The sequence below is a fragment of the Vigna unguiculata genome, chromosome 3 (genome assembly GCF_037176805.1).
Source record: "Vigna unguiculata cultivar grain cowpea cultivar isolate G323 ecotype 2 chromosome 3, ASM3717680v1, whole genome shotgun sequence".
Taxonomy (NCBI): domain Eukaryota; kingdom Viridiplantae; phylum Streptophyta; class Magnoliopsida; order Fabales; family Fabaceae; genus Vigna; species Vigna unguiculata.
In genome coordinates, this window is record NC_140794.1 from 7,352,966 (window position 1) to 7,379,384 (window position 26,419).

The 26,419-nt window shown below is 30.0% G+C and overlaps 3 protein-coding genes across 4 annotated transcripts in view; all 3 read right to left on the reverse strand.

Annotated features, from left to right (window-relative positions):
* DEK1 (calpain-type cysteine protease family) overlaps positions 1 to 2,385 on the reverse strand; it is a 30,562-nt gene extending 28,177 nt beyond the window's left edge. The window contains exons 1-2 of the mRNA XM_028060700.2: positions 2,119 to 2,385; positions 1,872 to 2,028 (exon numbers count right to left, since the gene is read on the reverse strand). Of these exons, the coding sequence (XP_027916501.1) occupies positions 1,872 to 1,987 (116 nt within the window). The 5' untranslated portion in view covers positions 1,988 to 2,028; positions 2,119 to 2,385. The remainder of the gene's footprint in view (positions 1 to 1,871; positions 2,029 to 2,118) is intronic.
* A 5,069-nt stretch (positions 2,386 to 7,454) lies between these two features.
* The window catches only part of LOC114177788 (uncharacterized), a 31,627-nt gene continuing 12,662 nt past the window's right edge, over positions 7,455 to 26,419 (reverse strand). Inside the window, exon 3 of the mRNA XM_028063315.2 lies at positions 7,455 to 8,094. Coding sequence (XP_027919116.1) covers positions 8,043 to 8,094 — 52 coding nt within the window. The 3' untranslated portion in view covers positions 7,455 to 8,042. The remainder of the gene's footprint in view (positions 8,095 to 26,419) is intronic.
* On the reverse strand, positions 9,082 to 12,526 carry LOC114177786 (protein neprosin-like). 2 transcript variants are annotated; one of them, XM_028063312.2, is made up of 7 exons: positions 12,099 to 12,526; positions 11,450 to 11,536; positions 11,092 to 11,352; positions 10,824 to 10,988; positions 10,658 to 10,711; positions 10,388 to 10,534; positions 9,082 to 9,781 (listed from the first exon to the last, which is right to left on the reverse strand). In XM_028063312.2, exons 1-7 carry the CDS (start codon positions 12,261 to 12,263, stop codon positions 9,407 to 9,409), a joined length of 1,254 nt encoding a protein of 417 aa, XP_027919113.1. In that variant the 5' UTR covers positions 12,264 to 12,526; the 3' UTR covers positions 9,082 to 9,406. The 2 variants fall into 2 exon arrangements, with proteins under 2 accessions (XP_027919113.1, XP_027919114.1); XM_028063313.2 differs by having other exon boundaries at positions 12,114 to 12,524.

Below are 26,419 nucleotides of genomic sequence, written 5' to 3' on the forward strand. Positions count from 1 at the left end.
CATTGAGCTTGACTTTGAAGCACATAAAATGATATGTCGGTCTTGCCAAAATTAAACATTTTTTTAAAAAATGAGGGTGGAAGTATGAACTATTGTCATGGATGCTCTAATATCATATTAGAGATCAAATCCCACAGTTTAAAGCAACTTGGTAATCACTGCATTTTCTAGCTTCTTTTGCCAGCAATAGCTGGTTAAGAAGGACTACAAACCCTCCTGATTTGTACTCTATCCCTGATAAATTACAATTTTATAGATAGAGAAAAAAATAATAATTAAGTATCTAATGTGAGTATTCCTAGGTAGCCTAATGGTATTCAGATCCCTAAAAAGGTGACTGAAAGGGTAGCATAATGCATGAGCTTGCATCATTACGGCGTATGAGGAAGGTCTGATATACACACAACACAACCTTACTTCAACCAGTAGGAGATGTTTCCTTGACTACACCATGACTCCCAGAATGCAATGCAGCCACCTTATGGTTGTGCTAAGGCTTACCTCCAAAAAGAAGCAAGTAGTCCAATGAAATTTGTTAACTGAAACTAAAAAATATGAGAGTATTCTAAACGGAAGTCTTATAATGTAGGATAATGTCTAACCCAACTCTACAAAACCAACTTGTGAGGTGAGGGTGGTTTCCCACTTACATACTCTTTCCAAATTTTATCTCTAGCCGAAGTGAGACTAAGACACACACACACACACACATATATACATATATATATATATATATATATATATATATATATATATATACTTGGAAGATAAACAGCACAGATGGAGAAAGGCCTCTAATAATGGAATTAAATATCCCATCTGGTAAACCTTCAAAAATTAAAAAGCAAGAATCCATGCTTACCTTGGAGGAAGTAGCAGTTTGAGAGACACATATTTGGGAAATTAATTTTTAATAACTCACATGAGTCACCCAGCAAAATGCACATATTTGTTACATCAACAGACACAATTTTTAAATGACATTCGTCCAATATTAATACAAACAACATATATGGAATATAAAGGTATGTTTAGTCTCAAATTCATTATATTTCATTAAAAATATACCATAAACCATGCCGTTATAACTTCAGATTTCTAACCCTGTTACTTAAGATTCCAACAGACATACTAAAATTATAAACCTAATACATGGGACTATAGATTTCATGAGAATTTCAGTTTCATTCAGGTAGTCCCTTTTTCTACAAAGGAAACAAAGGGAAATTCAATTAATCACCTACTTTAGCCCAAAACATTGATAGATAAAAAATATTATTTTCTAAGTATATCACGTTGAAGATTTAAAGGTTAGACATATCATTTAAACTTGGCATCCATGCCCCATGTAATACCTCTACGGTAAACACTAGCCGTTACAACGTTGCCAACATGCATCTTCCAGTGGATTCCAACAAAATTACTTAAAAGAATTGCAAAGCATTCAATACAAGGAAGCAACAAGCTCGTAAGGCCCCAGTGATTTCCCACGAAAAAAAATTACAAACGGCCGGCTCTCACAATTCAAAATTGGAACCGAACTGCCACACTTAGCAGACCGCCATCAAATCCGGAAAAACACCGCGCCCTAGTAACCCGCACTTAATTCCCAGATTGTTAAACAAAGGTGGCTAATAAGTTACCCATTTCAGCGACAGTAGTAGTACTCAGCAGTCAATGCCAGTAGATATAAAATCATCAATCACTAGAAAACAAGCACTAATTTAAGTGACAGAAAGCAACGGCACAAGAAATCAAAAAGCATTAACTGTGCAGCAAGACAATTCAATCTTAAAACAACAACAACAAAAAAAAAACACAAAGCACCAAGTCAAAACAGGTAAACAGAAACAATAATCCGGATGAGATACCTATAAATTCGCCAGGGCCTCCAGTTCACAGCCCAGAGGATGAAGAAGGAAGCCAACCCTAACACCGAGAAGAGGATCCCGCAAATCACGCACGCGAGGAGAAGCGCACGGTCCATGCCTCTTCCTCCTCCTTCACACTCAAACAACGCGCATGCACCTGATTAAAGCCACAGAAAAAGGAAACAGCGATGATTGATACTCTTATGCAAGAGAATGCAGAAACGAAACTAACAAATCCTTCACTTACCTTACTGTTGTGAACTGAAATGGCAGCCACATAGTGGCGAATTCAGCATAAATGAGGCATAGCTGAAGCAGCTAGGGTTTCCAAGTGAGAGTTCAAGGAAACTAGGGTTAGTACTGCGAAAATTGAAAGAAGAAATAACGAAGAGAAGAAGAAAAAAGAAGGGTTTCTGATTTTGTTTCTGTTTCTCTCTCTCAAGCTCGGATTGTACGTTGAAGAGGGTAAGGGATTGGTGAAGATTAAAACCCTACTCTGCCCCCTTCTCTTTGCTCAACCTCTGTCAACTATATCAACTAAAATATAATATAAAATATAATCAAATATAAAAAAAAAATTAAATTCCTTCTTTTTCTCTCTCTACGTATGAGAGAGAATAAAGACGATTGAAAAAAATAAAAAATAAAAAAAACTTTAACCTATTTTATTACCCTTTCTTGGACCAGCTACGACTCACTTTTCAACCCTCCTTCGCCATTAGTAAAACTCAGCAAATTTTTCTTATAATAAATTAAATTCGCCGAATAAAAAATAAGAGTCACATCATTTAAATATTCCATGTGTATAAATAATACATAATATATATTAAAAAATATCACTAGAATATATAAAAATTAAAACAAAAAAAACGTTGTCGCTGAGACATTGGTTGAGAAAGTCAATAATGTAATAGTGACTTGTTTAAAAGTGTGGATTTTGACGTTTAAATAGAATTTTCGCATTCTTTTGGCTATGGGATCATTTACTTCCCGTGAATGTTGTTTTTCGAAAGTTTAAAAAGTAAAAACTAACCAAACCAACACTAAGAAATTAGATGAAAATTAAATAGGAAAAAAATAAATCAAGACATTCTTAGTTTCTTATTGGATCTCCAAGATTATCATTTCATCATAAATATTAATCCAAGATTTTTTTTTTTTGTTTATTTAAAGATGTTCCTGTCCCAGATTAATTTTTAAGGATGTAATAATTAAACATTGGTATTAATTATGATTTGACTGAAACATTCGTATCTTCTTTCTCTTTCTCCGATACTTATTGATATCCACAGTTTCATTATTCATCTAATCACATTTTTCTTTTGTATTTTACACTATCTTGAACTGTTCTTTTATCTTCTCCACACATCACTGTTTCAAAACAAAATTAGAAAAAAAAAATTGTTCAATATTTCTTCTATCCTAATATGATCTTAACATTTATTAAAATAAATGAATGCGGTGTACTTATTATATAACCTGATAGAAATATTTTTTTTTCTCTTAGAGAAAACATAAACATATCATTGTACTAAATTATCACTCTCTAACAACATTAATGTTAATATAACTAACTATGTTAACTCCTTGTAATAAATATTACGATCAGATTTAGCAAAAAGAAATTAAGAGAACAAAAATATTAAACTTTTATTTTTGTTTGATGTTTTTTATCTTTTCCACATACTTACCTTTTTTAAAAAAAAAATTAATTACGCGCTTTCTCCTTTAACTTTAATTTTCTTAATAATTATTATTTCCATGTTATGAGAAAAAAGAACTTGGTTAACTATCTTTTTCCACTGTTAGATCTTGATTACTAACTCCTCATTGCAATTATTGTTTGTTTCCTTATCTCTATTAATTAAATGTACTATTTAATTATGAAGTTTTCATGATTAGGATTCCTTTATTTAATTTCCATTAATGAGGAGTTTTCCCTATTTGGCTTATGATTATTTTCTTTCAATACATTCCTTTCAACAACTTTGTTTCCTTTTTGCAGCTTTTTTTTTTTTATTTTATTCTATTTTTGATGTGTTGTTTATTATTCTGAATTTGTTATTTTTACATACCTTAATATTATCAAGTGCTCGTTCCAAGTCAGGTTTGACACTGAGAGTAGGATTATTTTTCATTCTAAGAAAATATTTATTCTCCCTTATGAGTGGAAATATATTTCATTTAAAAAAATTTATCTTAATATATATATATATATATATATATATATATATATATATATATATATATCCGTTTTTGGTCACTTAATATTTGTTGAAAATTAGAAATAGTCTTTTTTCGAAATTTTAGATTAATTTAATCTCTTAACTTTGGAAATTTGTATATTTAGTTCTTTTAACCAAATTTTTTAAGTTTATTTGACATTTTAAATGTATTTCATAATTGTATTTGAGTTGTTTACATCATTTAACTCATTTTAGCTTCAATGTTTACTTAGAAAAACGATTAAAACGTCAAATAAACTTAATAAAATTTGGTTAAAATAACTAAATTCACCCATTTCTTAAAGATGAAAGACTAAATTGATTCAGAATTTTGAAGAAGACTAATTTTAATTTTCACTAAAACTTAAAAGAGCAAAAATATATTTAACATATATATATATATATATATATATATATATATATATATATATATTAAGTTTAACGGTGTTTTGTGTGAATTTTTTTTGTCTGCAATAGCATTGTTCTTTTTATTCCCTATATAGGGTACTGTAGATTATAATTACATGCATAGCACACTTTTTTTTAGGTGATAATTCGATTTGCAAACGTACGAATACAGAAACTGCATATTAATTCCTGAGGCCTACAAATCCCTCGGAACGAATTTTGAGCTAGGTTTTTTTACTTTTTTTTACTTTTTGTTTTATTTGGTTTTTTGCTTTTCATTTTTTTTTGACTTCTCGTTTTTTATTTAAAATAGAAGGAAAAATATAAAAATTTGGTTTTTTTATTTTTATTTTTATTTTTTTTATGAGAGAAGTAGAAAAATAAAAAAATTTACATACGTAAGAATTATAATAAGTTAATTTAGTAATGGTCAATGTAGTAATTACACAAAGGTTGACATAAAATCTTTAGGGCTAGAATCTTATAGAAAATTTAAAAAATTAGTGAAAAAATATGGATTAGAAAGAGGTTGAAATAACATCCTCTTGTACGATAGAGTAAATTCTCTATGATCTACCAAAAACTTGTTTTCACACTATAAATAATAGAAACATTCATTGACTCTCGTAACATAATATCTTAGTATCTTTTGCTATGTAAATCCAACATTATTAGAGTTAGGATAATATCTTTTTAGAAACCCCATTAAATAAACAACCTACAATATTTCAACATATTATATATTTCCATGGAAATGACTATGTTTATGTCATACAAATTAACACATCTTAATAAAATCATCACCTACTCATTCATACATAAATTATTATATTAAATCTTTCTCAATTTTAGATCAATTAACCTCATTTTAATCAACAATATCATACAATTCATCATTCATTACAATTTAAATATGTAAGCATATTTTAAAACTTTAAAAGACTAGTTTCACTTAAAATATCAATTATTGGTCATCATATGCACCAACTCGCCTAGTGAAATAACTATGGGAGTTTTTATTGAGAAACACTTACCCAACGAGGATACTTACTCACCAAAATAGCTATCTTTGAAGGTTACCATGCTCAATAATACATGTGTTCGATGTATGTTAGCTTCTTGTTTTTGTATTCATGAACTTCCTTTATCCTAAAACAAACTTAATTTCAAACACCTAAATTGAATTCCCTCTAATTTTGTAAACCAAAAAACAAGACAACAACTAAGATTTTTCAATATATTATTTATATTTGTTAATATTTTAAACATTTTTTATAACTTTTTAAAATACCTTTAGAAAAACAATGAAAAATGTGTGCACAAATGAATTACTTATACATTAATGTAATTATTAATGAATATACCTTACTATCTTAAATCTTTGATGAAAAAAAAATTGGTTATTGTTTTTGACGTAATATATTCAATTTTTTATTTATTTAGTAATATGAGAAAATAAATTTAATTAAATTGTGAAATTGTAAACACATGTTATAAAGGTAGATTATAAAATTATATTTTATAATTATAAATAATATAATATTTAAATTACGACAAGTGAAAATGTCGTAATATAATGAGAATTGTGACGATTCAAACCACCACTAATTACATTGAAATTGTTCTCTAATACAAAAATTACGACAATTATAATTGTTGTTATTTACATCTATAAAATATTACTATAATAAATTATGGTTGTTGCAGCGGTTCGTTTCAAACCGTCATATTATATTTTTTGGCAATGAGATTTATGAAGGTTTTTGAAACACCCACACTCATAAATAGTGGCAGTTAAAACCGCCACAATTTTAAAAAATAATTATCACAAGTAAAACATTTTTTTAGTGATTATATAAAAGGTAAATACAAATATTTCATATGAATTTTTTGTTATTTTGTTTTTATAACAATGTAAAAAAAAAACCCATATCATCATTTTTTTTACCACTTTTTATTCCTCTATATGATTACATCGTATCATGATTAATTTCAAACAAAAGTTGTAAGAATTGAAATTTTAGTAGAAAAAAAAACTAATCAAAGTATTGTCTTATTGGTAAAGTATAATTATGTGAACGCAATTACATAAAAATTAAGTTGAGTCAATCATATTATTGTTGTGTATTACAAATTTAATTAGTGTTTTATAATATGACCGATGATTGTAAGGAAAAAAATATCAATTTTTATAATAGTTATATCTGACATGTTTAGATGTTTTTGTAAATATATTATGTGGTCTAATGGTCGTCAAGCGAAGGACAACCACTTGATCACCATAGTGGTTATTCAAGCAATGTAGTAGTACACAATTCAAGTGATGGTTTGAGGCTTGAGCAAGAGAGATCGGGACAATCATATCCCGTGTGGAACAATTAATGCACGAGTGATGAGAGATCGTTCAAGCGTTGATGAGTAGGGTTAACGCATAAGATTATATAAGTTGGGAGATCATGCATCTATATAAACAATGCTCAAGGGTTGATGAAGTGGTCAAAATGCCCATTCATAAACTTGTTGGGTTGCATAAGAAGTAACATTTTCCTTTCTAAAGTTGGTATCGCTCCAACAATGTGTGGTCTTCAAAGTGATGAGTGGTTGCCCAAGTGATGCATATCTAATGAAGAGTAGAATTATTAAGATGATTTGTATCAATATACACACACATATGTGTGTGTGTGTGTTAAATATATCATTGGCAATTATGTTAATGAGATGCATGTACATGTACCTTAAGGCAGTTATTTTCAAATTTGATACTTGTACCTTAAGGTAACTCACTTTCAATATCACAATATTTTGCAAATTATTAAATAGAAAGGAAAAAGGTGCGGGCCAGTTTGGATGTGTACTCAACAAACACTTTTAGAAGAAAAATAGGAAAAATTAAAATTAGTTTCTTCATAAACTAAAACTAGCTTATGCATAAGCTAATTTCTAGAAACTCACCTATCTAACTTCTCTAAATTTTTATAATTAACCTGCGCCTAAGCTAATTTTAGCATATAGAGAAGCTAATTTCTTTTTTTCTCCTTATTTTTCTATTCTATAAGCATTTATAGAGAAGCTTGCCCAAACAGGCCCTACTATTCTGAATTACAAAATACATTGATAGGTAAGGTCATTCTCTATTACACAAGGCCGTATAAAGATCAGGAAATTACAACTGATCGTGTCAGATACATTTGATTAACAGAGAAGAGAATACAGTATAACAGCATAGAAGAGGAAATATCTCTCAAATAAACAGTATGGACAACATTGAAAAGGACTAGAAACTAATGGAAACTTTCTTCACATATGGACTACATTGAAAATTATTATAGTGGACAACAATCAAAAACATATTTTATCCTTTAATAAAGCAGCAATTTGTAAATGAACTGAGTAATTCAAAACCATACCATTAAAAACCATCCTGCAGATAAATAGCATGTTGATTGCTAAAGCAATTGCAGAGACTCCGAAAAAAAAACCAGATGGAGAATAGCGGTCAGATGCTCGTGATCCAGTTGTAACATAAACGGCACAAAGTTCATATGCACAGAGTAAAGCAACAGCCAAAAGAAGCAGGATGGCCACAGCCCCTGTCAAAGAAAAATGTAAATATTGACCTTAACAACTATAACATGAACAAAAATATATCAACCATAAGATGCCTAACATTCTAAATTTCTACAGAAAAACCAGGTAAAATATACACTTCATGTTGACTTTGTACATGAAGTGTATCTTGGCAATACAATTCACTTATTACTACAACTTAGGCACTGAAAAAAGTAACATACAGAACAAAAACAAACAAATTGTCACCTGACAACAAGTACAATCTCCAAACAATAAATGGATTTGACTAAAGACCTAATGAAAGAACAGTCTCCAGTGCTCGATATACTACACTTAACAAAACACCTATTTATAAGCAATTTATTTCATTGCTGTTCAAAATGAAGAAATAGGAACAAAACCCCAGCATCAGTTACACAAGAAAAAATGCAATAGGATATCAAACTTAGACTGCAAAAAGTTCCAATGCCTAGGCTTTAGGATCGAGTAAAAACTATATGTTTTGAAGATCTCATATCAACTAGAGATATAGTCAATTATAGTAAATAAATTAGTGCAAACCTCAACACATAGACTAGCGAATTTGACCCAACATTCATTGTCAAATACAACCCTTTAGGCTTAAAAATTTCCATTTACAACTTGCAATGAGCATAGTATACGTAATTCGTGAAATCGTGCAAGAAAACAATATGCATAAAAGTAGGTGGACCTACGACTTTTGGCACCGCATGTTCACATGCTTTAATGGTATACAACAATGGATTTGCAGAGTAAAAGAAAGTGATTGAAAATGTGTGGTGGAAGAAATGGTCCACTTTTGCCAAAAAAGTTGGAAAACACAATAGTACTGTCAGCTACTCACATGCAAAACTTTTGCAGCATCTTTCAGTCCAAAGCCAAACACCATTTCAATTTTTTTCACTTTTTTATTTGACTGGTTTTCATTCAAAGCATGGTCTTATGTACCACATCATCATTTAAAATTATGGTGTGACTCATTGTAGTTTTGGTAATCACAGAAAACTAACTCCATTGCCATTGACAAACACTCCTCCAGAGAGAGGAGTGGAGAAACAAATAAAATACAGAGGCATGGCCTGTTTCTTTAGGCTTTTGAGAAACATGGCCACACTTCACTCCACTTGCTTACATGGAGAATCTTTCAATATCAGAAAAAGAAAAAACCAGTCAAAACTTTCCACTACAGAAAAAGGGTATACAAGATGGTAGGAGAGAAGAGAAGAGCTTTAACACTAGGATTGAATAATACAATAGGCTGCAACTTTTGCTTTTTTCATTTTTTTTTTTGTTTCACCACATCATTACTCATTAACAATTAGGGTTTTTACCAGGGCCACCATAGTAAAAGTAGTGACCCCAATCCCCATTACTGCATGTTTGAACATCATAGCAGTTTGATTGCTCAGTGAAGGTGCCAAGGCCTTTGGGTGCCTTGAGATTGTTGGAGCTATCAACCACTTGAATATTTCTGAAGTAACTTGCTTTGCCAAACCCCTCTTCAGGAAAATGGCCACTTCCCATTTGAGTTGAAGTGTGTTGACCATCAGGCTCAGAATTAACAACTTCACCTCCCCACTCTATCATGGAAGCACTGTCAGCCAAATATGAGAAGAGGAAAGAAGGCCAATACCCCAACACATAGTCATTCCCAAATTGCATCCACCAGTGTCCCTCTTTTGGATCCTACAAGAACAGAGAAGATAACTAGTTAACAACAGTAACAAAGTTCATGTCTTTAATGAGCATGTTGTTTACCTCAAACATTAGCAGAGGGAATTTTGTACTATATTAGTCATGATGATGGCTTAAAATACATGTACTGTGTGCTGGCATTTATAGGCATGAGTATGTAAGCATCTCATGACTTTTTTTAAGGTTTCCGAGGTTGAATTGTTAACACTGTCCCATCACACTACAATTGGGGTCCATATGCAACTCTAGATCAAAAGAAGTTGGGAGGAGATACCAGGGATCTGTGCTACAATAAAGAAGATTCCAATGATTCTAGGTAAAAAAGCTTTTACTAGCTAGTTAATTAGTAAACACTGGAAAAACTCAAGATTCTTATACTGGTTATTAATTATCAAACACTTGCATCTGGTATTTTACACATGTCATGTTTCTTACGGTCGGTGGAAAGAAGTTATATTTCCAACAATCCAAGCACTAGAGACATTACAACGGTCCACAAGTCAAAAAACACCTTGTTGGAAGAATGATGAAATTCATGATGCTCAAAGATTGTTTCTTTCTGTTTGTTAATGAGTAGAAAAACTCTTGGGAATTTACCTTCCAGATAAGTATACTGATATCATACTGAGAGTTTCGGTATCCAGAAACTGGGGTAATAGTTGCACCCATTGCTATTTCACTATTCACTTGAATAAACCCCGAGCAGAGAAGATTGTAGCAGCCAGTTGCTTGATATGCATCACTCTATAAAATGCAGAAAGTGAGTTTTAGACAAAGAAAAAAAACACACACACACTATTCTTTCACTAACAAGAAAAATAGAAAGCCACATAGTTCAACATATAAGTTTAAAAGGTAGAAGCTTACAGTCCAGTAGGTGAATAACCGTGTGTTGTTGTCACCATATAAATCTGGGCTAACCTGTTATCAAGAACAAAGATTCATTGCAATTTACAAGTATAACTCAGAGTTAAAAACAGAAAAGATGCTTAGTTTGTACATTCAGACTAAATGAATAGTGTGATTTTTCTACCTGCCAACCAACTTCGATGCTATTGAGATCTTGACCAAATGAGCCTCCTAATATCCACAGCTGAGACAAACTGAACTCATTAGGTTGTTGTATCTTGGGTTCCCACACATTTATAGTGGCTTTGGCTCCATAATACTTGTCTCCTTCAACATATGCTATTGCATGCTGGTAAAAACAAAAAACAAACCACAAAAACACAGTTAAGAATTAGACCAAGGCTACAACAAAAAAACTGATAACACAAGAAGGAACTCAAAACAGTTCTTACCTGATGACCACTCTGGTTAATTAGATCAGGCTCTGCAGACCTAGGCTTAGGAATTGCTATGTGCTTCTTCCTACCATACCTTCTCACTGAACTTGCTCTCAGAACATCCTCCTCTTTTGTTCTTCTGATGGGTATTGTGTCCTCAGGGCATCTACCATTCGCATGCCACGCCTGACTAATGGGGATATGAACTTTTGCTTTGGGATTTTCAGATACCTTGTTCTCATCAAAAAGCCCTTCAGGGTGGAAAGAAGGTCTTGTCTGTTAAATCAAAGCATGGTATTGGTGAGCAAATACTCATAAAAAAGAAGAAACACAATGAACAAGAAGCATAGATCTTGAGTTGAAGAAAGTGGACCTGAATCTTGTGATCTTTGAGGAATGGATGATCAAATGCTGGCTGCTTCGAAACAGGCACACAGTTTATCGTATCCCCATCTGGACTCTGCAACACATGAAAAATCATGTCATGTTACCAGCAATGAAAACACCATGTGCAGAAAATCTGAAACCTTGTTAGCATCTGACAACTACTTCAAATTCAGTGGCTGATTAAACAGAAGAAAAAGAAAAGCAAATCATTACGCACTTCTTTCTCTCAGTACTTTCTAGTTACTGCTTCAAAATTTAATCAATAATTCCATCGAAAGGGCTAGGGCTATAATTTTCCTTTTCAACAACATAGGAGAAAAAAAATAGTTTGTTTAAGAAATCAGCACACCCACATAAAGATCTACATTTCACAGAACAGAGAGAGAAGAACCCACAAAATAAACATAGCAGAAATAGAAATAGCAGCTCGCAAGAAAGGATATTTTAACCGAAAGTGTTTGAAAGGTAAAGAATCATTTTAGTAACATCCCACCTACAACAACCAAAGACCAAACCAAAAAAGTAATCCTTTTTATTGGGTGCCAAACAGATTAAAACAAGAAGAAACACCCAAATGGGGTGGATTAAGAACATCTCAAAACACAAAAATAAGAAAGAGAAAGAGAGAGAGAAACTTGAATGGTCTTAACAGGAGACTTGTTCAAGCGATTCAAGTGCTTAGCAACCTCAAGCTTCTGCCTTGAAACACTGAGTCTAGCAGCAGAAGATAGGGAGAAAAAAACACCCCACAAACAGAAAAGAAGGAGAATAGTGACACCACAACCACCACTAGAACCCATCACAACACAACCCTTCAAAAAAATGCAGTCTCAATCTTAAAAAGTTGACACCCCAAGGAACCTTTGAAGAGTGAAGTTTCCCCCTTTCACCTTCTTCAGGCACAAAAAATTGCAATGTGGAGAACTACCAACTAGCCCAACCTCACCCCACTTTCTCACTTTCTATGAAGGCAAAGGGGCACCCACTAAACAGCCACACACACAACACATCTCACACTAAGCTAACCCTCTTTTGTTTTATTCCTCTTTCTTCAAATCACCCTTTTCTCTCTCCTTCCACTTTCCATCATCCTCATAATATTATATATCTTATTAATTATTCACATTCATTATTCACTCATTAAATAGTTAAACAAAAACCGTCACTTTCTAGTTCCCTCTTTCTTGTCATTTTCCTCTCTCACTTCTGTTACATAGCACTATCTTCGCCTTCTTCTCGCTCTTCTCCACAAAAACAAAAAAAAGGCTCATTTTTTGACTACTTTTTATAATAATAAAAATGGGTTTGATGTTTGCACGGGGAAAAACAAAAAGGGTGGCAAAGGAATAGGAAAAAAAAAATAAAAATGAATTGTGGGTCTGTGTGTTCGTAATTTTCATGAATGTGTGCAGTGTCCTCACGCTAGTTTTTGTCGTTTAGATAACCACTGATGTGAAATTGCGAATTGTCAAGTGAGAGTGTGTGTGTGCAGAACCCAATGCCTTTACCGTTTTATCTTTGCATTTCAAACACCAACACGAAAATAAAAATTAAAAATACCCAAAGAAAATAAAATATTAATTTACTTCTTCCGCCTCTAAAAAGTATGTCATTATATCTCTTCTTTGTACTTGAATTAAATTTAAGTTTTAATAATTTTTTTCTTAATATGCTACAAGTTTATTTAATATGATTTTTTTTCTTTAATTTTTTATTTTATTTTAAAATAATTAATATGATTTCTTTTTGGTGTTGACATTTCAGAAGTAATTACGTGTTAATGACTAAAAATTCAGAATAAAGTATATTGATTATTTTTAAATAAAATAAAAAATATAAAAATAAACTTCTCAAATATTATAGCAAAAAAAATATTAAGCCTAATTAAAATTTGATCAACGACACACATTTAATTAAGTAACTATACGTTAATATCTTATACTTGTATTTTTGTACTTTGAATATTTGGAAAAAATATATTAAATTTCGTTGACATTAATAAATCATCTATACAAGATATTACGAGACTACTTTTACCTGAGACTTAAATATATTGAGTGTATAAATTTATTCAATTTTCTCGTCTTCATATATTCTTTAGACAACCAATTAAATTATTGTCTATTATAAAATAAATTATTTTAATATATTTTATTGCTACGTAAGGTTGATGATAATATATTCTTTGAAAATGAAAGCACTGCTTTCTAGATCTTGTTACCACGTGTTCTTTAGAAAGTTTTTTCATTCAATGTGCTTTTCACGAAAAGTTTATTTAATTTTATAAAACAATCTTGAATGAAATTAAAATTCTAACAGTCGACCTTTAGAACAACATATATTTAGTTTTATTTTTCTTTTACTACAACTCTTGATCAAAAGAAATACAAACACAACAAAATCAATAAGGGAATTTGCAAATATTTTATATTATTTGATTTAACAGTAAGCAACATAATATTAGTGCAGAAAGAACTTTTAATTTCAGTAATTTTTGTCATTCGATCTCTGTTTTAGACTCGATGCATATTGGAACAAGGTTAAAAAGGGTGTTTTTTGGCCTCAGTTAATACTTGAGACCATACAAGTACTTTTCTATCTCAGCAGAGAGACCGAAGTCATAAAATGGATTTTTTGTTTCGGGTCTTTGATTGTATATTCATGAACGTAAGAGAGTTTTACTTAGAACACTTTAATAAACATGAAATGAAACAATTAAAGATGCAACTATGGTCTTTAATTATGTGGGACAAGTTCATAGTTTTAGAAAATTGGAAATTACTTTTATCAGTCTTTTGTTGTCAAGATGTAAAAGAACATAGTTGTATCTTTGCATGTATAAAGTTATCACTCTTGTTTTATTCTCCAGTCTCCACGTAACATCCTTTTCTACCATAAATATAGTGGACATTGTATTGCCCAGTGTAAAAGACTAACATTTCAAACAATTGTTTCACAGTATACATTTAAAAAAAAAAAAATAGTTCAAAGATTTGGTATAGATTCAATTGTAGACAATTTATTTGACGTGAAAAAAACACGTTTTGAATTTAATGAATGAACTACGTAAATAACATTTTGAAACATCGTACAATAAAGATTTTACATAAAAAAGTTACGTATATTTAAGATACAAAATTTATTTTTTAATATATGGTCAATTTAGCTTTATATATATATATATATATATATATATATATATAGGTTACGAATGATAATGAGTTGAATTGGTAACTTATAGTGTCTACTCTATCCCTCATGTCTAAAACTGATAGCCGTTTTGTTATATGTTAGACATATGAAAATAAAATTCACAAGTTTTTTTATGTACACGTGGTGGATTCCAATGAATATTCATAAATATTTTTACATATTATTTTTAAAAATTTTGAATAAAATTATCTTACGAAAATATTTAAAATAAAAATTTGGATTAAAAAAAAATTAAATAAAATTCAAATTAAGTTACTCGATGTAAATAAATTTGATATTTGTACAAAGCAAATTAAACTATGAGTTATGTCAAAATATAAATTTTAAAAAATTAATATTTTACAGAAATAACTTCGATTTACTAAGTTTAATAAAAATATATAAAATTAATTTTTAAATTAATTTTTTATTAATACTCTTATTTTGATCACTTGCATTTTAAATTAAAAAATTAAAATAAAATTTATTAATATTCGTAAATCAAATACCACAATACCCGTGAGTCATCAATATTAATGAGTGCGATCTTTTTTTACCGTCCCTATGTATTGTGTTCGATGAAGAGAAAAAAGAATTAGATGAGAATAATATAAGTATGATTTTTTTTAATAGACTCATGAAAAAAAAACTCTACAAATGTGTATAAATATGTATGAGTAAAATTTATTTATCTGATGTTGTTAGTTTCTTTAAGAAAAAACCGAATGAAATATAGTTTGCAAAAAGCTGAATTATCTATTCTAAATAGTGTGATTGGACATTGAAAATCCACTCAAAATTCGATAGTTAAAAAGAAAAAAAAAACTAAATTTGAACTATATGAATAATATTGCCGAAGAGTAACATAACCTAATATAATTTTGGTTCGTAAAAAAAAAGAATTCCAGTAAATTTTTCTTTTGTCAAAAATTAATGAAAGTGATCAATAAATACAATATTTATTTTTTTAAGAAAACTAGAACATTTGAATGCAATTATTTGCCGAGTGTTATGGAAAACTAATTTTGAATTTAAAATATAAAAAAAGAAAAGCTCACTTCAAAATTCTTTAAATACAAGAAATTTAAAGTTTACACTGACACATCACAGTTAATTAAAGATATAAAAATATGTTTACCTCTAAAAGTAATTTTGACAGAGAAAAATATATTTAGATATTTATGAAAAGGTATTTGAGACATCATTATCCCTGGAGAAACCGTAGCAGGGTTTCGTCATGTTGCCCTGCAACCTCATCACTAACAAAGAAAGAGTTTGTTTGGACCCTTTGGCCCAACCGCATCACTGACCCTACACGTGTACCTTCACTCATCACACGCACATCACACACGCGCCCGTGACAGAATCCATATCTCGGTACGGTTCAAGGCGCCAAAATAAAAAATAATGTAAAATGTGAATAAATTACGCAACGGTACAATCGAGCTTCGAAACTCTCAAAAGGGAATCCAATGTTGCAACTCCATTCAAACATCAACCATTCATATGCAATTTTTTTTTTCAATTATATACTTAAACACTCTTAACAGATTTAAAATAAAATGTCTAGTATTACATTATATACACAACTTCATCTTTAAATGTGTAATTCTATATTTAATCTCTACGTTACGTAAAAATAAAAAAAAATTGTCAGAAAGATTAATCCATAGATGTATTTCCCATGAAGAAAATTGTTACCCTCTTGGAAAGTTGAGGCTCAACAGATATATATTTTCGTGTTTCACTTACCTCTTAAAAAATATAATTCTCAACAACCATGTAAATAATTTCCCACTAAGTTTCAACAAAAAAAAAAATTATCGTATTTCTTGTAAAAAAAATCTTGTTAAGTTTTCCATAAAATGTTTTTCGTAGATGGGTGAGAATATTGTATTATTTTTATTAAATCTTTTAAAAATAAATATATTTTTCTTTTAAAAATTGTTATAAAAATTGTATTTTATCATTTCAAACATTATTAACTTTATAAGTACAGATATAAATTATTTCATCCATGAATTTTGTGAAAATTACATAAAAACATTTGTTTTTTAAAAATGATATGTGAATGTTCAATTATAGTCTAATTATAATTTTTTTTTTGTTATATGATAAATACTCAACGAATGGTCCATTGAAAATGACATTTTACATAACTTCCATAGATTTTAGGACCAATATAATTTATAATATATGAATGAAACACAAATTTTATAACGATTTAAAGACAAAAAGAACATATTTAATTTATCTTTTAATGTATACAAGATCCTTAAGATGTTAAAAACAAAATTACGAAAGAGTTTAAGACTTCAAATATATTTTATCACAATGATGTTATCTAGCAAATTTTAAGTGAAAACATTGACATTACCTATGGGAACAAAAACAGTATTTCAAAAACAAACACTCGTTCCTTCAACTAGTTGAATGAAAAAGTGATTAAAAAAACCAACACTAATTTCCCTCATACCTATATTAGGGGACTTGTTTTGGTACACTCAATAGTATTGCATTGTTTAGGAGTCAATATTAAGGACAATTTAAATAGATATTTTTTCTTCACCCCTACGAGATTGTTGAGAATCCAAGTGTGAATTTAAGTCTCACGTTGAGTAAAAATAAGAAAGTTAAACACTAGGATGATCAAAGGCCCACAAACCCATTACCTTAAGGCTTTGGGTTGAGAGTGGTGTCAATGTCTTATGTGTGGATTGCGTTCATGCTCATTGGTGTTGTGTCTCCCCGATGATCCTCTCTCGAAAAACTAAACAAAGTCTTCTTTCAAAAACAAAATTACGAAGTTCTTTCAAAAACAAAATTACAAAGTATTTTCAAACCCGTACAATATCTCAGTGAATTTGTGATTGGAATACATAATATTAAACACAATTTGAAATATTACTCAATTGTACATTGAATACAAAATATATACAAATATATAATTAGTTTGTGTCACCTAATTTTAGTTTTTTTAAAAGTTAATTCATTTTTTTAATGATTTTTGTAAGAAAATCTGTGAAAGTGTTTCATAACTATAAACTTTTATATGTAGTATAATTATATTGCATTTAAAAGACAAGTATCTTCAACTTCCTAATTATTTTATGAGGAAGAAAATAAGAAAGGTTTACATTATTTGATTTAAGGTTAAATATGTTTTTAGTTTATAATTTAAATACAATATTGGAATTCTTCATGTTTTAAACTTTGATATATTTGATTTCCAAAATTCAAAACTGAATTAATATAGTCATTTTAATCTAGCGATGTCATTTTTTTAGGTGTTAAACGATGTTCCAAGATGACATTTGAGTTAAATCGTGTAAAATGATATAAACAACTCAAACACTTATCTAAAACGTCATTTAACACGTCTACGAAATTAAATGACATGACCTTAATGTTTTTTTAGATGTTAAACGATATTCCACAATAACAATTGAGTTCAAACGTATCATATATTATAAATAACTTAAACGCTAACTTAAGATGTCGTTTAACACGTCTAAAAACTTTTATACAATTGAGTTAAGATAACTAAAAATATTCATTTTACAATTTTAAAAATCAAACTATATTAAAATTTAGAACATAAATAAATTTTAATTTTAAATATAAATTTAGAAACTATAAACATATTTAACCACTTCTTTATTATATAACATTTCTCTAGGTATTACTCACTTCCTCTCTTCTGTTTCTTCTCCCTCTTTTTAAATTTTTATTTCTTACCAAATTCATCATAAGTGTGGCATTGATCCTTCAAATTCTTTAATACAGTATGTTGATAAGAAATTATAAATTTTTTAAGGAATTTGAATTGCTTTGACTTTTGTATTTTCAAAATATCATAAATTAATTCAATCTTTTTGAAATTCTCAATTTTCAATTCAAACAGATAATTTAATTGTTATCCTATCTCCAAAAGTAAAAACTAAGATATTAAAAGTTTATATCTCTTGAAACAATCTCTTAAAAGTTATACCATTCAATAATTAATTATTACTAGTGCAATAAAAGTTTTTTCACGACATCAATAGAAGACGTTTAACAAGCAAATGGTGAATTATGAAAAATTTATGTGTCGTTTAACACTTAGATGGAGATGATTTTCTGTACTTTAATAGGATTGCCTTTGTTAATTTTATCATGATATGCAACACATTACTTCTTCTTCTTTATGACTTTAACAACAATTCAAGAACAATCGTGGTGGTTCGAGACTCTTAATAATACTTATTTTAATAATCATTTGTTAGACTTTTAATGTTAACGGTTATATAAAAAATTGTCGTTGAAAGAGTGTTTTAACCGTCATATAAAACCCATTCTGTAATAATGTGCTAACGGTTATACAAACCATGCATTACATGGTTATCTTAAGTACACAAAATATCTATTTGTCGTGTCTCAATCATTACATTAAATTATAACTTCAAAACAAGTACAAAAACAATAAATAAATTAACAATATTACTTTACAAAATCAAGAATAAAACTTACCTGACTAGCAACACTAAACAACCCAAATTTTACTTTTAGTTTATTCATAGGTCATATCCAACCATAAATTTATTAATCTTAATAAAATATAATTAAAAAATTATATCATTACTAAATCAAAAGATTTATTTAGTGAAAATTTTAATAGCATAATCCAATCCAACTGGTTGGTTAATGTCTTATTACAAAAAAAGAAAAAAGGTTTAATGGTCATTAAATCAGACACGAGCTTCAAAGACACGTAATTTGACAGATTAAGCAATCAAATTAACTACCCAATTATGTAATGAAAATCAACTTTCCTTTCATTTGATTCTTACAACTATGACACAAAAGAAGTTTCTCTTTTTTTTTTTTCTCCATCTTCCTCTTATTTATTCTTTAAGCCTCTTTTTTCTTTTCACATTTTTATCATAACCAACTTTATCATCATTGTTCCTTTACACCATTTTTTGTATAAAAAAAATCGGCTCTTTTATTTTATTGCACATAATATAAAGATAACTTTATCTTCTTCATTGAACAAATCAGAAAGTTTTTATTTATTTATTTATATATATATAATAAAATTATGCATGGCAACTATATATGCAAAATGTTGATTTTTCAACATCACCTATAATGCACAAACAGATCACGTTCATATGTCAGTGTCGGTGTTCCTCCAAAGGACACAACATTGCTTCAAATAAAACCATATTCATAAAAAAAAAAAAACAATAATAATTATAGACTATTTAAATCGAATTTAGAAGAAAGAAAAGTTCCAACCAATCATTTTTATTAGTTTGATTTTTTTTTGAAAAAAAAAACATGATCTTTTGAAAGCTATGGATTCAATTGTATGTATGATTTCATCATCAAATCACATAAATTAACATTTTTTTATTATAATTTGCTTACGTAAACTACAAAACAATAGTTATTATATAAATATATCACGAAGGATAATAACTTTTAAATGTATTCGATCTAATTAGTGTAATTTAGTTTGATTGGATTATTAAAGTTAAAACATGAAACAAATTTAAGTGGTTGAAGTTGGATTATTGAGTTAACTAAAACTTAATAACACCCTTTTAAAAAATAAAGCATGTAAAGAATAATTAAATAAAAAGATTAGACAGAGAACATAATTAAAGCAAAGCCGTAAAGGTATATATTGACACAAAAAAATGGACTTTTTGAAATGATTGTGCTTTTTAGGGTTCTATAATGGTGAGCAAGTGGGAGACTTTTGCAAATGGTCCTAGAAAAAAGGTTGAAAAAACTTGTATTAGAAAAGAATTTGCATATGGAAAAAAGTGTTGGAATACAAGCTGGAACATTTGAGGATAATAATTCTTTGGGGTCTACAATTTTTCATCTTTTTGAGTTTGCAAAGTTTTATCCCTAAAAAAAGGTTTATAAGGAATCATGATGATGGTGGTGTTTTGATGGGTCATGTCTACATGATGATGAAAAAATGCATTTATGTTATTTTAGATGTTAGAAAGTGGGATATCACTTAATTATTTGGATGGAAATGAATGAACCATCCAAAAGCATAACCAAAGAGAATGAAAACAATATTCTTGTTCTTCATATAGAGGATGTGGACAATTTATTCTTCTTATCTATTCTATTTGCATTGTATTGCTTAAATAGATTTTTTTTTTTTTTACTTCAAATGTTTTTTTTTTATAAATAGTTAGGTATAATAAGTATTTATATATATAATTTTTGTTTTTAATATTATAAAAAGTACAATCTTAGTGCAAAATCTTCAATGTCTTGTTATTGATTAAGGTAATTAAATATATATATATATATATATATATATATATATATATTCGAATTTTAATGATTGTTACGTGTATTTATTAAAGTGAAAATTAGTTTAATATACAATTGATATCTTGAATAAATATTTATTTTTTGTTGTTGAAAATTTAAAATACATATAAATTATTTGAAGGTTGATTATATAGTATGATGTACCAATACTTTAATTTGGATTATACATATTCATGCTCGACACATATTTGTGTATAATACTTTAGAATATTTTAGAAATACTTATCTATGAACTATCTAATCTATAAAATAATTGTACATTTATAATGAGAATAATTTATCATTTCTTATGTTAACAACTTTAATATATGGGATTTTAATTTGAGTTTACTCAATAATAATCATATATTTACCATGTTTATAAAAAAATATTGTGTATTTTTCAATATTCATATTTTACATATTATATCCTATTATTTTTAAAATTAATGTATCGATTTATCATATATTTGTCGATCTTAGGATTGAACACTTACCACTAAGTCAAAAGCTATAGCTATTAGTCAGGATGAAACCTTTTTTACTTAAGAGTGTAACACAATCTAAAGCGCCACGATTTACTCAATCTGTGACCTGACCCACTTGGTATTTGTCACGGGACATTTGATGTCATTTGCAATAGGTCTCAATGTTTACTTCCATAGATACTTGTTCACAAGAGACAAATAATCTTATGCTTATATAGTTATTTCAATAATTCAAGATAGGATATTATAATTAATTGAACACAGATTAGTAGACATGAGTTTTGTTGTTGTTATTGTTATTATTCTAACTTTTCTTTTTTTGCATTAAACTCTTATTATTTTCGAAACAAGAAATGTTAAAAGCATGGAAAGATGGTCGACATTATAATTATATTTCATATTATTTTAATTTATTTATATTTAAAAATTACGCAAATTTATGTATTAAAATAACATTTTTTTCGCATATTCAGGTATGATGTATATACGGCACTCTACAATCTTTCTGAATTATAGGAAAATATTAAATAAAAAGTAAAACCTATTGAATTTGATTACATCAATAACTTTTAATCTATTACATAGAAATTTCAAAAAGAGTATATATATCTGGTGGGGTCTAATTAGTATTATTGCTCGTTCATAATTTTTTTTAAATATATTAATAAGACAGAACTAGGTCAAACGTTAAAGATTTTACGAAAACAAAATACTATTTACTCATAAATTTTATATTTGATTTATTTTTTTCTTTTCGAAACGGTGTATGATTGAAGTTGAAAAAACACATAAAGGTAAGAAATGTCAAATGCGTAATTTAAGGAAGCGTTGTGCTCATTCACATTTCAGAGTCAACAAATGTTTTAGAGACAATTCTTACTTTAGTCGATAAAAGGCATTTTAGTCAAATGTTATGAATTTGAAATTTAAATTTTATAATATTTGTTATTGAGTTACCAAAAGTAAAAATTATTATTTGATATAATCCATACCTCAATGTTAAAAAACAGTTCTGTTTAATACTCTTAACCACAAAGGGATCTGAATTGATTAATGAGTTTTTCACTCACTTAATGTGAATCTTGAAGGAGTCTTTAAGGTTTAAAACTCAATTAATCAATTTCGCAGTTCTGGGTTAATGAACTGTTTAAATCAATCAAGAAAGATTATGAGAGGGAAGAAGGAAGCAAGACACACAATTTATACTGGTTCGATTCAAAAAGAATCTACATCCAGTCTTCTCCTAAGTAACACACTTAGGAGGATTCCACTAAACAGAAAGGTTCCAAGAATTACAAGCACACCTATGTAATTCTAACCCCCAAAACCCAAGAACTTGATTCAACAATCAAGAACTCCCCCTAGGAGCAATGCATCCACACAATTGCACCTAGGTCCACACTTCAAACACTGAAGCTACTGTAATCAAAAGTACAGAAAACAAAACAAGAAACGAAAACACCTAAATTGTGCAGATTTGACTTGATGCTCCTTGAATCAAGCAAGATCCATCATGGTAGAGTCAACCATCAATCATTCTTGGATCTGTGCTTGGGTTATTGCAGAATCTTCTGAAGCTCTTGTGTCTCTCAGATTGCTCTTTCCCAGATACAGACTGCGTGATCTTTCTCAAAAATTCCAGACCCAAAACAGATTACAAAACAGCTTTTATACAAAGGTTTTTGCTGTCACTAATTCAATTAGCTATTTACCTAATCGATTATCGTGAGTATATTTTCACTTACTTTGTACAATACTCACAGCTAATCCATTGGTTAAAGAATTAATCATATGCAGATTACACAGCAGGCCTAAAAAACATTTGATAAAGAGAAGCTAATTGCCTAATGCATATCCTAACTTGACCAAGCTATGTTTTATCCTAGATCAGTAGACATCATCAAAATTGTTCTTCATTTATGGATGAAAGGCTCCCCCTTCCAACAATCTCCCCCTTTTTGATGATGTCCAAAACATGGACTGTGATAAGCCTACCTGCAGCACATTAAGCAAACAACAACAGCAGTACCAACATAGGCATAAACCAGACAACAGAAAACAGCATAGGCATTTAACAAATATCATTTTAATTCCATACTCCCCCTACCAATATAAACTATCAATATACCAAATCTCCCCCTTTTTGGACATTAGCAAAAAAAAAAAAAATCAAACAGATTTAGGATGCAATACAGAACAGCAGGAAAATTGTATCTAAACAGTGCAGCAATGTAAGAGATGCAGCAGGAGATAATGCATAACAACCAGGATAACAACCAGAATGCATAACAATTTCACATAATGGATTAGCGGACTCCTTTTGAGAAATTAAGTAGCAACTATGTGATGCAGAACTTAACACAGACTAGGCTTCAGATAGAACACGATAATGGATTAAGGCCAAGGTTAGGCAAGCAGCTACACAGTTTGAACACAATAGGCATACAATGTATGAAAATACTAACAACGCAGCAGGTGAAATCAGTAGCGCAGGTTAACATCAAAGTGCAGACAGCCATAAATCAAATCAGCAATTAAGTATTGCAATATCAGTTTAAATCAGTTGCAATATCACAATAGAAGAGGAACTTTTCACCTTGGCAATGCCTAAAATTTGACCTTTGTTATTAACACCTCTTGTAACATGACCAATAATTGGCTTTGTAAGATATCTTGCAGAACTTCTTCACATCTCCTTTCATGTGTGTTGAGCATCCATTATATAAAAGCTACATTGTTTTCCTTGCATCAAGACACACCTGAAACAAAGATTAAAGAGAAGATGCAGGTACCCAATTGAACTTGGGTCCTTTCATGTTAGTGGTTTGAGGTGTTCCTTTAGGTACCCATTTGTACTCTCCTTTAGGAACCCCACAATTTTTAAAGTAGCAGGAATTAGAAAAATGGCCAGGTTCAGAACAGTAAGTGCAGATAATAGAGGATGGTTTGCTGATGTTGAGGAAATTTCTACACGATAATCGATTAGAGTTGCCACTGTAACCAATTCCCTCTTTATTCAGCACACTCCTTTGAGATCCTAGTACAACATCTAGGTTGGATCTTCCTAGGGTAAATTTTGAGAGAGTTTTCATCAAATACTCTATCTTTTCTAGCTGTCCTGGGCAGTGCTCACATATGGAACTAGGATGCTTTTCAGATTTTTCTAATTTCTCCAAGCAAGTTATTAGATTCTCATTTTCCTCTTCTAACTGTTTTATCCTACCCTCAAGCCATTTAATCTCTCCTTTACCCTTGCTATTTGACTTTTGCAGTTTTGTAGCTTCCTTATGCAGTTCATTAAATGCATCAAGCAGTTCATAGTAATTATTTTCCTCATGTTCAGATGTGAAACTACTCACACTGCTTTTGGATGATTCTGCTTTAGCCATCAAACACAGATTATTTTCCTCCTCAGTGCTGTCATCAGATTCACTGGATGTGCTGGAATCATTTTCTTCCCAAGCAATGTAGGCTTTCTTTTTCTTTAGGTGCTTCTCTGCCTCATTTTTCTCTTCTAGTTTCTGCTTCATCTTCAGCATAGGGCAATCTGCCTTGATGTGTCCTGTCTTGCCACACTCATAGCAGGTTTGAGTTCCAGATCTGGACTGCTTCTTGTTTCCTGCATGACTGTTATTAGTTTTATTCTTATACTTCAGAAATTTTGAGAACTTTTTCACCGTTAGTCTCAAGGCTTCACTATCAGAGTTGTGATCATCATTAGAGTCATCTACAGTTTCTGCTTTCTTCAGTTTTACTGCAGATTTCACTGCACTCTTCAAGGCTATAGTGTGCCTCTTTTCTCCATCCTCTTCTTCCTTGAGTCTTCCAAGCTCTAATTCATGTTCCCTCAATTTTCCAAAGAGAGTGGCTATGCTCATGCTAGTGAGATCTCTAGATTCAGAAATTGCTATCACTTTGGGCTGCCATGTCCTATTTAAGCTCTTCAAAATTTTGATATTGAGTTCCTCTTTGTCAAAGGTCTTGCCAAGAGCTAGGAGGTGATTTACTATATGTGTAAATCTTTTTTGCACATCACAAATGCTTTCTCCAGCCTTCATTCTGAACATCTCATACTCTTGAATGAGAGTATTCTTCCTTGCCCTTTTGACTTCATTTGTGCCCTCATGGGTGACCTCCAAAACATCCCACATCTCTTTGGCGGATTCACACACAGATACCCTGTAAAATTCATCCAAAGTTAGTGCAGAGGATATAATATTTTTGGCTCTAACATCATAGTGTGCCCTTTTATTTTCATCAAGAGTCCATTGTGAGAATTCTTTAAGAACAGTTTTGCCTTCCACAACTTTAATGGGTTGAAAAGGTCCATTAACTACAGCATCCCAGACCCCTTTGTCCACTGATTCAAGAAAAATTTTCATTCTAATTTTCCAAAAAGGGTAGTTTTCACCAGCAAACAGAGGTGGCCTGTTGATGGATGCCCCTTCAGCAAAGGTTTGAGATGTATTAGACATATCAGGATCTTTCTAATCGATTATCGTGCGATTAGCCAGCTCTGGTGCCAATTGTTAAAAAACAGTTCTGTCTAATACTCTTAACCACAAAGGGATCTGAATTGATTAATGAGTTTTTCACTCACTTAATGTGAATCTTGAAGGAGTCTTTAAGGTTTAAAACTCAATTAATCAATTTCGCAGTTCTGGGTTAATGGACTGTTTAAATCAATCAAGAAAGATTATGAGAGGGAAGAAGGAAGCAAGACACACAATTTATACTGGTTCGATTCAAAAAGAATCTACATCCAGTCTTCTCCTAAGTAACACACTTAGGAGGATTCCACTAAACAGAAAGGTTCCAAGAATTACAAGCACACCTATGTAATTCTAACCCCCAAAACCCAAGAACTTGATTCAACAATCAAGAACTCCCCCTAGGAGCAATGCATCCACACAATTGCACCTAGGTCCACACTTCAAACACTGAAGCTACTG